Here is a 16,592-nt window from a genome sequence, read left to right as displayed (position 1 = left end):
CCGTGGTTAACATGGGCACTCGGAGCAGCCTACAGCTACGCAGTCCCATTTTCTGCAGGGTTCGATGTACTGTGTGTTGTGACACATTGCTCCCATCACCAGCATTCCAATTACCGGCGAGTTGTGCCATAGTCACCCTTCTGTTGCCACACCATCCAGGAGAGCCTTCGCTCACCTCAAGCATCGATGAGCCGTGGTCATCCAACACCTGACCAGCGGTTTTCAGGTGTTTTTTATACCATGTCCCGACCTGTGCACGTGCCGTAGTTCACCTGCAGTTGCTTCGATTTGCATAACGACTCACTGATCATAATGCTTTGGCTCATCAGTGATATATATATATATATATATATATATATTCTGCCCAGACACGATAGGAGGGAGTATATGATGAGAGCCTTGTCGATCAATTCGGCCCTGGAAAGATTGTGCAAGGCTCAAGGGGTAGAATTTTTTTCAGCTTGGACTGTACTTGTTAACAGGAGAGATTGCTTCTACAGGGATGGGATACACTTAAATAGAAAGGGTGCAAGAATATTTGCTGATGCTATCGAGGCAGTGTTAGGTGGGTCGGAAAACTGCTAGCTTGGGGGGAGACAAAGACCAATAGATTGACAGTAGCCACTGGCAGAGGTGAAAGAGATTCTTGCACTGCTTCTATTAGAATGAGCAGAAGCCTGAAAAACAAGATGCATGGTATTTCAGAGACTGCTGGGAGCCATTGCGGTACAAGTAAACACATGGGTTGTGTTAGGGTAGCTAAGAATAGAAACAGGTGCAGGTATACTTGTGTGTACACCAATGCTAGGAGTTTAGTAAATAAATTTGATGAATTTGAGGTATTGCTCAAAACATCAAAGGCAGATATTGTTGGGATATCAGAGACGTGGTGTCACACAGATATAAGGGATGCAGAACTGCAATTTAGGGAGTACAACGTCTACAGAAAGGATAGACAGGATAGGAAGGGGGGAGGGGTTATGCTATAAGTTAAGAAACACGTAAAAACCAAGGAAGTGAAGCCAGTCGGCATCGCTGGACAGTGCAGTGTTGAGTCAGTTTGGTGTGACATAAGCATTGGGAGATCGAAAGTGAGAGTAGGAGTGTGCTATAGGCCTAATGACTCTGATGAGTATAATAAGGAACTGTACAGGGAAATAGAGTGGGCCAGTAAATCAGAGAGTCTTATAATGGGAGATTTTAATTTCCCAGATATTGACTGGAATTTGGGGGCTGGTTACTCACGCACTAGCAGGGCTTTTGTGGATTTATTGGATGATTGTTTTCTACATCAGCATGTTCGGGAGGCAACTAGAGGGAGTAATACTCTTGATTTGATTATCAGCAGTGATTCTTCATGCATTAAGAATCTGCAGATAAATGAACCACTAGGTGGCAGTGATCACAGTGTGCTGAAGTGGGATTTACTCAAAGAGGTAACTACCATTAGGGGTAAAGGGAAGGGTTATTGCTTCCGTAAAGGCGACTACGATGGACTGAGACAGTATTTAAATTCTATACAGTGGGACCAACTGATGATGTTACCAACAGCAAATTCAAAATGGGAAGCATTCAAAGAACTTATCTTGGAAGCTACTAGGCTTTACATACCAACTAAGAAATATTGTTCAAGGTTTAGGCCAAAATGGATGTCAGATGAACTAATGAGGCATATGGCAGAGAAGAAAAATGCATGGGATACTTACAAATTAACACATGACACAAAGCCTATGATAGATACAAGTTGATATGCAACCAAGTTAAAAGGAGGTTAGGCAGGCGAAGGCAGATTACGAGAAATCCTTGGCAAGGGATGCAAAGAAAAACAGCAAAGAGTTCTTTACTTATGTAAACTCTAGAAGGAAGGGGATGAATCAGATTGGTCCACTTGATATTGATGGGTCAACTGTTGATGATCCTGCTCAGGTAGCTAACAAACTAAATGAATATTTTGCATCAACATTCACACATGAGGAGTTATTCAGCAAGGGGAATGCCAGAGGTGTATTCAACTATAGCAGTAAGCTACAGAATCTTGAAATAACTGGGAGCAAAGTGGAGGAGAAACTGTTGAAGATAAACACAAGAAAGGCACCCGGGGTGGATGGGATCTATCCAGTTATATTAAAGGAGGTAGCAAAGGAAGTAAGTAAACCCTTAGCCATAATTATGAGAGCTTCCTTGGACTCAGGGGAGGTACCCGTAGACTGGAAATGTGCAAATGTGACCCCAATTCACAAAGGAGGATCAAAGGCTGACGCATATAGTTATAGACCTGTGAGCTTAACTTCTGTTCCAGGAAAATTAATGGAGGCACTGGTTAAAGAAGCACTGCAGGATCATTTAGACAAGACTTCAGTAATAGCTCAGACACAGCATGGTTTTGTTAAGGGGAAGTCTTGCCTGACAAACTTGATTGGATACTATGATGCAGTCACAAAAGAACTGGATGCAGGGAATAACTTTGATATTATATACTTGGATCTTAGAAAGGCTTTTGATACTGTTGCACATGGAAGACTGCTACACAAATTGGAGCAGTGTGACATTGGAGGCAAATTGCTGCTATGGATAAAGGGGTGGTTGAGGGGGAGAAGACAGAGAGTGGTAATCAATGGACACTGCTCATTGTGGACTAATGTTATTAGTGGAGTCCCTCAGGGCTCAGTGTTGGGTCCATTATTGTTTTCTATATTTATAAATGATATTGATGATGGTATATCAAGCTTAATGTCCAAGTTTGCAGACGATACAAAGGTTGGCAGGGTTGTCAAGGACACTACTGACACTATGCTGCTGCAACAGGATCTGGAAAGCTTGAGCAGATGGGCTGAGAGGTGGCAAATGAAGTTTAACATTGACAAATGCAAAGTATTACACATGGGAAACAGCAACCCCAGAGCAACGTATCAACTCTGTGGTACTACACTGACAGTGGTAGAGAATGAAAGGGACTTGGGGGTGGTTGTGCAGGCAGATATGAAGTTCTCTGAGCAGTGCAGACGGGCTGCAAGAGTAGCTCATGGAGTATTGTCAATGATATACAGGAATTTTTCCAGCAGGGATAAGGAGGTGATTATTCCATTGTATAAGGCAATGGTCAGGCCACACCTAGAGTACTGTATACAGGTCTGGAGGCCTCATTTCAAGAAGGATGTAGAGCTGCTGGAACGAGTACAGAGAAGGGCAACAAGATTAGTGAATGGAACAAAGGGGTGCTCTTACGAAGAAAGGCTTAAGTTTTGCAAATTACAGTGTCTGGAGACTAGGCACCAGCGAGGTGATCTGATAGAGGTGTAGAAAGCCTTGAATGGTTTAAGCATGCTCAATGCTGATGGGATTCTTCCTCTAGCTCAGAAAAATCACCTGAGAGGGCATAAATTCAAATTGAGGAAAGACAGATGTAGGATAGTCGTGCGGAAATTTGCCTTTAGCCAGCGGGTGGTTGGTTGGTGGAACAGACTTCCATCCCTTGTGGTGGAGGTTGATAGCCTAAATAAGTTTAAGGCTCAGCTGGACAGGTATTTTGAACGAACAGAGGGGTGAAGTGGAAGTGGGTTTTTTTTTTGGCTGATGCTGCATAAGCTTGCTTTCTTGCATCAAATGCCTCTACTAATGCTATATGCACTGGTGTTCAAAGAAAGTGCATCACCCCTTAAAATTGCAATTGTCGTCCAAATAACGTAAGTATGTGGCAATATTTCTTACAGATTGCATCAGATAAGATTGACATGCGAGGTGATGACGTAATATTGTATCAGCTGTTACTTTCAGCTTTATAAGCAAGCTCTGCAAGAGTTGCAGTCATTTCTTGCTTGTGTCAGGATGGCGAATTATGTCCAGTTGATGCCACGAAGAAAGAGTGCTATTGTTGCTTTATGTGAGGAAGGAAGTTCTTCCCGTCATATTGCTTATAGAGTGTCTTGTAATCACTCGACAGTGAGTAGATTTTTTTCCAAACTCAAGAATACTGGTTCTGCTGATAAGAAAAATGGAACCGGATGCAAACGAGTCTCTACGAAAAAACAGGACCACATTTTGAAGCGCTTATGTCTTAAAAACCATAAAGCTTCTTCGTCTGAGCCGAAAAGAAAATGGGAAAAACATATAAGAGTAGTAGCAAGTGCAGTAACAGTCAGAAGACACCTCTTCAAAAATGGACTTGTAGCCCGTTGTCCTAAAAAGAAGCCCCTCCTCACACAAAAAATGAAAAAGGCCCAATTAATTTGGTGTAAGGGGCATGTCAAATGGACCCCTGAGCAGTGGAAGTCGGTTATTTTCTTGGATGAGAAGAAATTCAACCTGCATGGCTGGATGGAAGACAAACGATTCGCCGTAGACATGGTGAAGAATACCATCCATACTGTCCGGTGTCTACAGTGAAATTTCCTACCAGCCAACTGATATGGGGGTGCATTTCGTAACGTGGAGTAGGTCACCTGCAGTTTATAAAAGGTTCTGTAAAATGCCAAAGGGTACCTGGCTATATTGGAAGGCAAATTGCTGCCGAACATTAGAGACCATTTCAACTTGCCAAGTAACTGCATCTTTCAGGACGACTCTCTGCTCCTTGTCATCAGGCAAAAAGTGTAAATAGGCACCTCTGTAGTTACTTTACCTTCATTTCTGCATTAGAGGTTCGACAGTAATGTGTTTACATTTGTTACAGGTGAAAAAATGGTTGGAAGACCGGTCCGTTACAACTGTTAGCTGGCCAGGAAACAGCCCATACCTGAATCCTATAGAGAACTGTTGGCATCGTGTGGAATCTGCAGTTGCCAGAAAGAAACCAAAGACCCTTCGTAAACTTCAGGAAGCCATAATTCGTGTTGGAACCACAAATTATCAGTTGATTATCTTCAGAAATTGATCTTGTCAGTGCCTCGACGGTGTGCTGCTGTCATCAGGGCCAGAGGCATTTCAACTAAATATTAGTTTGTGCCTGGTGATCTTTTCATTTTGTTTTCCATTTAAAATAGTAAACTGAAGCAAATTGGGGTTTTCTGATAATATTTCAGCCATAATTGTTGTGTTTACCAAAACTGTTGTATAAACGTTGCAAATGCTCATTTTGGAATATTTTGAGCCTGTCCAATATTACTTAGCTTTGCCTTAACTATTAATATCTTTTGTTTATATTTCTGTTTGTGATGCTAGTCATTAATGTAACATACCATTAGAAATGTGAAATTTCTAGGCTAGGTGATGCACTTTCTTTGAACACCAATGTATATATATATATATATATATATGTATGTATGTGTGTGTGTTTTTTTTTAAATTTATTTATCATGTCTTAACCTTAAATCTCTTCTATTTGCAGCTCAGCTTTGTCTTCTTGTCTGAAGTTTTTTTTTTTTTCCTTGTATTTATAGCAGTTCTGAATTGTCATTGCATGATCATTCATTCAATAATTTGGTCACAAATCTGAATGTAAATTATTCTGGTATTACTGTTGACAGTTGGTCAACAGTAATATACAGTAATACAATAATTAATAGGGTTTAATCATTTATGTAATAGTGATATTTATTACAAGGAATTGATTCCTTATTACCATAAGGAATCAACTTGTTTTGAGATGAAACAGATTATCAATTGGCAGAATCATCATCATCATCATCATCAGCCATTTTCAATCCACTGCAGGATGAAGGCCTCTCCAGCAACTTTCCAGTTCCTTCTGTTTTGAGCACTGGCCATCCATTTACTACTCAAAAACTCATGAATTTCATCTATCCATCTCCGCCTTTGTCTTCCAGGTTTTCTTCTAGCTCCTCTTGGGTACCATTCTGTTATTTTCTTAGTCCATCTGTCATCATGTCTTTGAGCTATGTGTCCTGCCGAAGACCATTTTAGTTCTTTAGTTTTGATAAGAATGTCCTTTACTTGAGTTTGCTGCCTAATCCATGTGTTTCTCTTCTTATCTAACAGTCTGAATAAGGAATCAACTTGTTTTGAGATGAAACAGATTATCAATTGGCAGAATCATCATCATCATCAGCCATTTTCAATCCACTGCAGGATGAAGGCCTCTCCAGCAACTTTCCAGTTCCTTCTGTTTTGGGCACTGGCCATCCATTTACTACTCAAAAACTCATGAATTTCATCTATCCATCTCCGCCTTTGTCTTCCAGGTTTTCTTCTAGCTCCTCTTGGGTACCATTCTGTTATTTTCTTAGTCCATCTGTCATCATGTCTTCGAGCTATGTGTCCTGCCGAAGACCATTTTAGTTCTTTAGTTTTGATAAGAATGTCCTTTACTTGAGTTTGCTGCCTAATCCATGTGTTTCTCTTCTAATCTAACAGTCTGATTCCCAATATAATTCGTTCCATTCTTCGCTGTGTAGTTCTTAGCTTCTCTTCCATTCTTTTGGTGAGTGCCCAAGTTTCACTTCCATAAGTCATGGTGGGGAGTATACATTGATTCATTATTTTACGTTTCAGACAAACTGGGATATTGCTCTTCAGTATGTGACTATATTTCCTGAATGCTATCCATCCAAAATTTATTCTTCTCTTGACTTCCAGCCATTTATCATTATTACAGCTAATAACTTGTCCCAGATAAGTATATGACTCCACCTTTTCAATTACTGCTCCTTCAATCATTATTTCCCTTTCCGTGGCATACTTGTTCATCATTACTTTTGTTTTAGCCATATTCATCTTTAGTCCAAAATCCTTACTAACTGTGCATAACTGATTAAGATTTTCCTCTAATTCTTTGGGATCGTGGCTTATGACCACAATGTCATCTGCAAATCGTAAATGGTTTAGGTACTCTCCGTTCACATTGACTCCTTTCTGCGTCCAGTCTAATCTTCTGAAAGCTTCCTCAAGGGCAGCAGTAAACAGCTTCGGAGATATTGTGTCTCCTTGTCGAACTCCTTTCTCGGTTTTATATTTTCTACTGTCTTTGTCTAGTCTAATAAAGGATGTAGCACTCTCATATATTTTCTTCAAAATCATAATATATGGAGTATCTATGCCTTGTCTTTCCAGTGCCCGAAACATTGCCTTATGCTGTATGGAGTCAAATGCCTTTTCATAATCCACAAATGCCAGGCATAATGGTGTTTTATATTCATTTGCTTTCTCCATTAGCTGTGATATTACATGAAGGTGATCCATAGTTGAGAATCCTGTCCTAAAGCCAGCTTGCTCTTTCGGTTGATTCTCATCAAGTATTCTTTCTAATCTGTTAGTAATGACCCTTGTGAACAACTTGTAGATATGGGATAACAAGCTAATTGGTCTATAATTTCCAATTTCTGATTTATCTCCTTTCTTATGCAGCAAAACTATGATTGCATTATTCCACTGCTTGGGCATCACACCTTTTCTAATGCACTTTGTGAAGAGCCTTGCCAGTTTTTGTGTTATGTCACTTCCTCCCAATTTTAACAACTCTACAGTAACTTCATCTTCCCCCGGGGCTTTCCGATTCTTCATTTTCTTCAATGCATGTTCTACCTCATCAGGAAGAATATCGGGTATGTCGTATGTGTTGCTACTTTGCAATCCATCTTCCCCACTGCTGGTATCATTCCCTCGCTCCTTGTATAATTCTCTATAGTAGTCTTCTGCTATTTGAATTATGCCTTCTCTGCTATTTATAAGTACACCATCACTATTCTTCAGTTTCAGTATCATTTGTCTTTCTGTATTACTGCTCATGGCTGCTGATTTAAATCCTTTGTTTTCCCTTAATGCTTGTTCTACTTTTCTTGTGTTAAATTTTCTTATGTCCTCTCTGAGTCTCTTTCTAATGGCTTTGCATAACTCAGTATACTCAATTTTCTCCCTGTCAGTGTTTTTCTTGCTCTTCATGTGTCGTATTATGTATTATGTTTGTTTGTTATTTAGGAGCATTAGCAACTAAGGCCATATTGCTCCGTGAATATGCGGTGGTCATTCCCTGACCTTTCTGCATCCTCCGTATTTGGTGGTGACGGGCTCGAACCCCGGTCTAATCAAGAAGCATATGCTACGCACTGCTGCTCCTTCCCACCTGGCTACGGAGGCGCCATCATGTGTCGTCTTTGGTTCATCATGACAAGTGTTTCTTGACTAATTTTTTTTTCTTTGGATTTCTGTTTCCCTATAGGTTTCTTGGGCTTTATCACTTTCAGAAAGTTGTAATATTCCTCGTCGATATCTTGGTCCTGAGCAGTCTGCAGAAGCTCAAACTTGTTCTTAAGTTCCAGTACATACTGCTTTTTCTCCTCCTCTGTTATTTCAAAGACCTTTGTATTATTTACTCGAGTCAGTTTTTTCCTTTCCTTTCCTACATCTATATCAAGTGTACATCTTACCATTCTGTGATCACTTCCAACATTTACCTTATTCAGGACGGTAACATCATTCACAATATATCTTCTGTTAGTGAGGATGAAGTCGATTTCATTAGTTGTTAATCCATTTGGACTCTTCCATGTCCACTTTCTGTTCACCCTTTTCTTGAAAAAAGTGTTCATTACTGACATTCCTTGAGATTCTGCAAATTCCACAAGTCTTTCACCTCTTTTATTTCTTTCACCAATTCCAAAATTTCCAATGCGCTGTTTTGCCCTTTTCACCTTAGCATTGAAGTCCCCCATAATAATAGTGTAGTGGGTTTTCTGCTCATCTAGAAGACTCAATTTCAGTGTACATTTCTTCAACCTCTTCATCATCATGGCTCGATGTTGGTGCATAAATCATTATAATCTTTAGCTTGTACCTCTTAGAAATCTTGAGTATTAGTCTTGACACCCTTGGTGATGTACTTTTGAATTCCAAAATGTTGTTTTAAAAATCTTTATGGACCAGAAACCCAACTCCACTTTCACTCCTTTCACTGTTTCCATTAGTGTACAGCAGATTTCCACTTGATAAACTTATAAGTGATTCATTTCTTCTTCTTGTTTCAGCCAAACCGATGATATTCCAATTCACATTTTCTAATTCCTTTTCCAGCTCTAATATCCTGTCTTCACCAATGAGTGATCGTACGTTATAACAGGCCAAGTTCAATTTCCGTGCATGGCAACCTGGTCGTACCCAGAGATTCTTAGCACCCTCTGCTTCCACTCTGATCCTCTCGCTGCCGTAAGAGGGAGAGTGAAAGCTGCTGGGGACTGAGGGCCATTTGTATTGTTGTGCTCTCATATTGCTGGAGGGTTTGGTCTTTTCCTCTTCACGCTGACCAGGCGTCTTGAAGAGAACCACTCTACACATTCGTTGCCACCTAAGTGACGTAACAGGGCACACCATCAAGAAGGTGTGCGTGAGTGGATTTTAGGGAGGCAGGCCAACCGGACCTGTCCTAAATCTTCTGTAATAGAGAGATATTGGATCCATCAGTGTTTTAGGCTGAGTGTCTGATAACACACAGGATACCTGTTCCCCTCTAAGCCCCATTGGCAGAAAGCTTATTAATAATTAAAAAATATAGAATTATATCTATTGAATTTTAAAAAGAATGGCTAGAGAAGCTGTAGTAGTTTGAAGTTACCTAAGCACTGTTATGAACTGATTTCCTTCATTTGGCTTTGTTTGGATAAAATTTTAAACTCATTTATGAAAAAAGAAGCAGAATACATGTCCATTAGAGACCATTTAATTTTTGTGTCATTTTAATTATTAGGCATTGAAGCGACAGGAAAAGGCTCGCAAGAAAGCAGAAGCCATCACCGAAAATGCTGATATGAGTGAAAAAGAAAAAATGGAACATATAAGAACGTAAGTTTTATTATTTTTTTTATTTAATTTTTTTTTTTGTTAATGCCAGTTTAATAGGATTGATCTAATTATCATGTCCAGTAGAGTTGATTTTAGGGACTAAGTCATAGTAAGTCCTTTCCACTTACTCATTGATGGACTGATTGTAGTTAGGCACATTATGGCCACGTTGCTCTTGCGCCGTAAAGCCCACACTCAAAACAAACTTGGATTGATTGTTGTGGGCTCATTTACAGTTTTTGTGGTTAGCTGATCTTTTATGCATTAACTTCTGTGTGAATTGGAATCAGTATTGTTGTGCAACATTCAGAGCATACTGGGAATTTTGTGCCGTAGTGAAGGAAGTCATTCTGCAGGTAAATATTTTTCATTACCTCCTCTATAGAGAGGATCCATCAAAATATCCAACTCTACCAACTGGCTGTTGATAGAGTTGGATATTGTGATAAAACAGTTAATTAAAGTTGCAAATTTCACAAAGCAAGGTTATTCAATGAATTTGTGGCATTACTTGTCAAAATAAATTTTAACTTGCAAATAGTTTATACCGGGTGGTTATAAAATAAGTTTCCCTATTCAGGAGACCCTGGTGTCAAAAGCTTATGGATATGTGTATAGGGCGGCACCTAGAAAGTCTGTTCATTTCCATCTCATGTCTCTGTGAAAAGCAGAATCAACTTTAAATGGACCAGAAATGTGCCGGTGTAAGTTTGAGTGCATTCTGTTGTTATGTTTTGGCTACCCAGAAGAATCAATCACCTGGACATATGATTCTGGGTACTTGCCCACACCACGGAGGGTGGGCCATTTCCAGTTGAGCATGTAATGTCTCAGAAGAGACTCTGACCCACCTAATGCTGCCAAAAGGCGGGGATCACTAGGTGGGTCAGGATCCTCTGGGGCCCATTCCAGAGGAAAAGAAAGGAGAGAGAGAGAGAGAGAGAGAGAGAAGGAGAAGAAAAAAAAAAAAAACACCCAACCCCTGTTGCTGGTTGAAATAAAATAAAATATTAAAAAAAATTATGCCACTGTCTCTCTCCTTTGGCTGAAACAATGCGAGACAGATGATGATGGCCCCCTTTCATTCACCCACAGCGCTGTCCACGATGAGATGTTATTTATGGAAACGGAGTATTCCCAATACACTCTTGATACTGTCGATCAGGGGTAGTGCAATTTCTGGTACCACCTTCGTGATAGTGACCCATGCGTCGGGCACTCACTATCATCCCTCTTTCAAAGTCAGTTAACTCATGATTTTTATCCATACTTACATCTAACATTGAGTATATCTAACAAATTAATTAATAGGTACATCCCTGTCCAAAAAGGAGATTTACTAGAAATGGGGGCATCCCAATACCTATATACAGTGGGGCCCCAACATCTGATGGTAATTCGTTCCACAAAACCCATTGTAAGTTGAAACCAATAATATATTGATTTCCTGTAATTTGTTCCCCAATGTCCATGTATTGTCCATGTTTCCCACGTTTTTCTTACATATTATACCTCATTTTTGCATTAAAATTTGTTTTATAAAGATTATTTAATAAAAAGTCAAAATATCTTAAAATAAAAAACAAACAATAAATTAGCATTTAACTTAGACTTGAAATGCAGAGCTGATATGAAATCATGGTGTAGTGGTGGTGGGACTATATTAAGCGTCACGTGTCTTTTGTTGCTACTAGCAAAGAAACTGTCCAGAGCGGACTGTTTTTTGTAGCTTCCTGAAGTAATAAATGACTTCGTTTTCCATTTTTCCCATCATGAGATCAGTGTCGGGGTGTTTTTTTACTACTTCGCTTAAATGCTCCAAACATAGAAATGACAGTCTTCAGCTGACGCTTTTTAGGTGTTTTTTTCTTCCTCTCCAGTGTCACTCTCCGTAATTTTCTCCAACACTTGTAGCTCCTCTGTTGTTAGCTCACGCCCATGGGTGTCAACAAGACACATCCTCTTCGCTAACTTCCAGACCCATGGATTTACCAAGAGTGACAATATCATTTGTCAAAGCACCATCACCTTCAACTCCGTCAATGTTATGGATAATTAAAGGTCAGATGTTTTTCAAGACTGAATTTAAGCACCTGGCAGAAACATCATTCCAAGAACTTGCAATCAGCCTCGCACAATCCAGCATGTTCAACTTCGACCTCCAAAAATCTTTGAGGGTGACAGCATTTTCACCAGAGGTTGCTGAAAAGCAACTTGCAAACATTATTGTGGTGTATATTTTCTTGAAGTTTGCAATCACTTGCTGGGCCATTGGTTGAAGAAGAGGAGTGGTGTTGGGTGGCAAAAATTTGACTTGAACAAAGTCAAATTGTGTTTCAAGAGAGTGAACAAGGTTGGGATCATGGCCTTGCACATTATCCAGCAGGAGCAGTGCCTTCACAGGAAGCTTATTTTTCTCAAGATAACTCTTCCATTCATTGAAGATATCCTGTAACACAGGCCTTGTTACTGTGCCAAAACACTCCCAGCATGCCTTTGTCAACCTCTTGTTGTTTAAATATTCTGGGGGGTGTTAGAGTGATATACAAGCAAATGCTTCGGCTTAAAATCTCAAGAGGCATTAGCACCCAACAGGAGAGTGAGCCTATCTTTCATAGGCTTATGCCCAGATAAACTAGCCTCATCCTTAGTGATGCATGTTCTCCTGGGCATTTGCTTCCAGAAAGCCGGTTTTGTAAATGTTAAAAACTTTCTGGGGAAGATAACCCTCGTGATCAACAAACTCTTGGAATTCAATTTTAAAGGTCTCAGCTGCTTTTTTTTATAAGCACTGGACACCTTCCCAATCCTTTCAACACTTTTGAAGCACTCAAACCAGCCTCTGTTGGCTTTAAAGTGCACAGTACTGTCACTGGTTGATGGAGCTTTAAGTTTCAGATCGTCATAGATCTGAAATGATCATACGAGAGATGTTTCGCGCACATGTGTTGAACAATAAAAAAGACGCTAATTGGTTGAGAATAATCGTGCAAGTGATGTTCCGTGCAGCATGCGTCTGAAAATTTCCACCCATGTATCGTTCCAGCTATATCGGAAAGCCATCAGTACCTGCAAATATCAATGGTCCTTAAAATAAACGATCGTGTGGAAGGTATATAGGTTCTTGAGAATATCAGATGTCAGTGTCATCATAAGTTGAGGCCCACTATACTTGATAGATATGGTGAATACTGAAATCTACATGATTGTAACTATACTTCTCAACAGCAAGTAGTCCCTTTGTAAATGTATCAATACATAGAGGACAATCTATATTCAGGATGAAGGGCAGGCACATGAGTGCTAAGACTAAGCATGCATGTGACATATCTATGACTGAACATAGAAAGTAACAAAACTGTTTACGATTTGCAGATGACATTGTGATCATAAGCCATGATCCTGTCTGCATAACTTAATCAGCTATGCAGGGTTGTTGTTGTTGTTATTTGGTTTTTGGGAGCATTAGCAACTAAGGCCATATTGCTCCAGGGATATGCAGTGGTCATTCCCTGACCTTTCCGCATCCTCCATATTTGGTGGTCACGGGCTCGAACCCCGGTCTAATCAAGAAGTGTGTACTACGCACTGCTGCTCCTGCCCACCTGGCTACAGAGGTGCCCTATGCAGGGTTAATAAGGATTTTGGACTAAAGATGAATATGGCTAAAACAAAAGTAATCATGAACAAGTATGCCACAGAAAGGGATATAATTGTTGAAGGAGAAGAAACTGAAAAGGTGGATTCATATACTTATCTTGGACAAGTCATTAGCTGTAACAATGATAAATGGCTGGGAGTCAAGAGAAGAATAACCCAATCTGTCTGAAATGTAAAAAATAATAAACCGATGTGTACTCCCCACCATGACTATGGAAGTGAAACTTGGACACTCACCAAAAGAATGGAAGAGAAGCGGAAAAACTACACAGTGAAGAATGAAAAATTATATTAGGAATCAGACTCTTGAATAAGAAGAGAAACACATATATATTAGGCAGCAAACACAAGTAAAGGACATTCTTATTAAAACTGAAGATCTGAAATGGACTTGGGCAGGACACATAAAACAGACACAATGGACTAAGAAAATAACAGAATGATACCCAAGGAGCTAAAAGAAAACTTGGAAGACAATGGAGATGGACAGATGAAATTAGAGTTCATGGGTAGTAAATAGATGGCCATTACACAAAACAGAAGAAACGGGAAAGTCCTACATGCTGCAGTGGATTGAAAATGGCCGATGATGATGACCTGTGACAACTGCTAATTGTAATGACTTATTGAAGTCATTCAAATTATAGAAAGTTATAGTGGGTTTCATGTATTTTACCATTGTAGTATTGATCATTTATAGTACCTTACATTACCATAATCCTAATTTTGGTCTTAATTCTCTGGTCAGTCCAAATAAAATCTCCAATTAATTCACTTGCATGGCTTGCAGTTGTATTTATTGACTCTCCAGTGCTTTCCAGCTGTAGTTTTTGAATATACGTTAACAATTACCTGTTTTCTTTGAAAGTGATAACTTAAATGCCTTTACCAAATATTCCGAACCTCCATTCACTGTAATTACTATATGTGCAAAAGCTTATATGTCTGAACATACATGATAATTTTATTCCCGTTGAATGTTGAACTTTTAATATTCTTTTCTTTATATAAATTATGTTATAAAAATGTTACCTAAATTTTTGTTTCTTCTAATTTGTCTCTGTGGATGCAAAATTTACAAGAACTGTATTATCTGTTAACTTTTAGATGTTATCATGAAGTGTAGTAAAGCTTACATCTTAAAATAAGTAATTAACAACTTGTACATTGAACTTAAAGATGTTTTAGCACTTCTAAATCATGGCTTTCTTATAGCACCTGCATTTATACCATGTAATGTGGCAAGATTTACTTACTGCAAAGTGCAATCATACTGCTTTGTTCAACAGATATATATATTTCAGTAATGGATGACTGTGAATAAGTTCTTTACTTGTTTATAAATATGAAAATAATATATAAATGTGAAACCAATAGAGTAAAATCCCATTATAATGAATTTTCCAGGGAGTACAGGAATTATTTCATTGTAACAAAATTTTATTATAATATCACTGAAAATTGTTCAAAAGAACCATTATTTTAAATAATTTTCCATTTGGAAAATTATTCCAAAACTACACTTTCAGATATATATGGTACATAAATATAACCTACTTGTTACTTTGCATATGTCTGTATGTCACTTTGGTGGGGAGGGGGAGACGACAACGGCATGCAGTACCAATTGGATTTGAGCATAATCATTCAAAAGTGTGGAAAATATAATGGGTGTGAAACTGAATTATTTTGTCATCTTTTAAAACATTTCTCTTTCTTTAATTGAATCTTTCCATAAGTGGAATTGAAAATAATTCATTGTACTGCATTTTTCATCAGAACTGTTTCAAATTAAAATTCATTGTAATGGGATTTTACTATATATATATATATATATATAGGAGCACTGTGACAGGATTTCATTGTATTTGGCTTTGAATGTTCTCAATTTCAAATATTAACTATTTACAGAATTTACAAGAAAGCCATGCAACCTAAAGATAAGAAAGTTACATATATTGTTGCTAAAAAGGGCCTGAGTAAAAAAATAAGGCGTCCAGCTGGAGTCAAAGGAAGATTCAAAGTGGTGGATCCCAGAATGAAAAAAGACAACAGGGCAAATAAAACAGAAGGCAAGTTTAAAAGAAGGAAGTGGCAAAAAAAGAAAACTCGATAAAATTTCTTGTATTAAAAATAAAAATGTACAGTTAACTTACAAGTGTAGCTTTGAATTTATCTCACACACACTAAAGTTTACAGAAATTACAACTACAGCAGCAAAATATCAAAGCAATATATTTTGACCTGCCCTTATTTTTTATGTGAACATTATTTTAAAAAACATAAATGCTAATTTTTAGGATAGTTCAGGTTCCAGGCTAGCATTTATTTCTGTATACTGTATGTTTGAATCTGAATCAATAAGTGTAAGATTACCTTCCAGTATAACAGCTATGACTATTTGGAAGTCCAAAATGCCACTGGAACTGATATTCAAGTGGACCGAATTTCAGCAAAGTTCAGTCATTCTGCAACAACTATAACCTCAGCTTGTACCTTCACAATGGGACTATTAGTGACTATGCAGGTAAACAAGGGTTGAGGTTTGGTGTCCTCATACAGAGGAATGATGTCCTGTGTGTTACCAGGCAATACTAGATAGTAAATGAATCATTGCTGGGTGCAAAACCACCAGTTTGTGTACTGGAGGCTTGAAGTAGTGAAAATCATGTTTAGTCTCTAGACAATAAAAATAAAATAAAACACCGAAGCTTTCAGAGGTGTCCACCTTCTTTTTCAACAGTTGAAAAAGGAGGCAGATGCCTCTGAAAACTTTGGTCTTTTATCGGTGTTTTATTGCTTTTATCTTCTTAGGCTCTGGAGCAGAGCTCTGGCACCGCTAACTCTTCAGTATGAGTTGTGCCTGTTGAGGTTATGATGGGCAACATCACAAGACTCAATATTTTTATGGTTTAGTGCATGTTCCTTGCTGTGCAACCAGTGCAAAAATGTTGCATTCTAGAATGATGTTTTGGACAATTCTCTGTGCCTTGCATTGTGGCAGTTTTATGGGGATTACTTTCCATAACATAACATTACATTTCAACACGACAGTGCTCATCACGAATGTGGTATAAAGAGAATAACATCAGAATATTGCTGTGACCAGCAAAAGGTATTGCTCTCAATTCAGTTGAACATCTTTGGAATAAAATAGAACAGAGAGCAAAACCACCATATCTGTTAGATGTTTCGAAGGAGTGGAG

The 16,592-nt window shown here is 38.6% G+C and overlaps 1 protein-coding gene across 1 annotated transcript in view; it reads left to right on the top strand.

Moving 5' to 3' along the window:
- Positions 1-15,502, top strand: part of LOC150085174 (pre-rRNA 2'-O-ribose RNA methyltransferase FTSJ3) — a 169,127-nt gene extending 153,625 nt beyond the window's left edge. Inside the window, exons 18-19 of the mRNA XM_090373859.1 lie at positions 9,632-9,726; positions 15,298-15,502. Of these exons, the coding sequence (XP_090229985.1) occupies positions 9,632-9,726; positions 15,298-15,502 (300 nt within the window). The remainder of the gene's footprint in view (positions 1-9,631; positions 9,727-15,297) is intronic.
- The last annotated feature ends 1,090 nt before the right edge of the window (positions 15,503-16,592 follow it).

Source organism: Mastigoproctus giganteus, chromosome 5 (assembly GCF_048544385.1).
Source record: "Mastigoproctus giganteus isolate SK-2022 chromosome 5, ASM4854438v1, whole genome shotgun sequence".
NCBI lineage: Eukaryota > Metazoa > Arthropoda > Arachnida > Uropygi > Thelyphonidae > Mastigoproctus > Mastigoproctus giganteus.
Note: the sequence above shows the minus strand (reverse complement) of the source record. Positions and strands in the feature narration are given on the sequence as shown.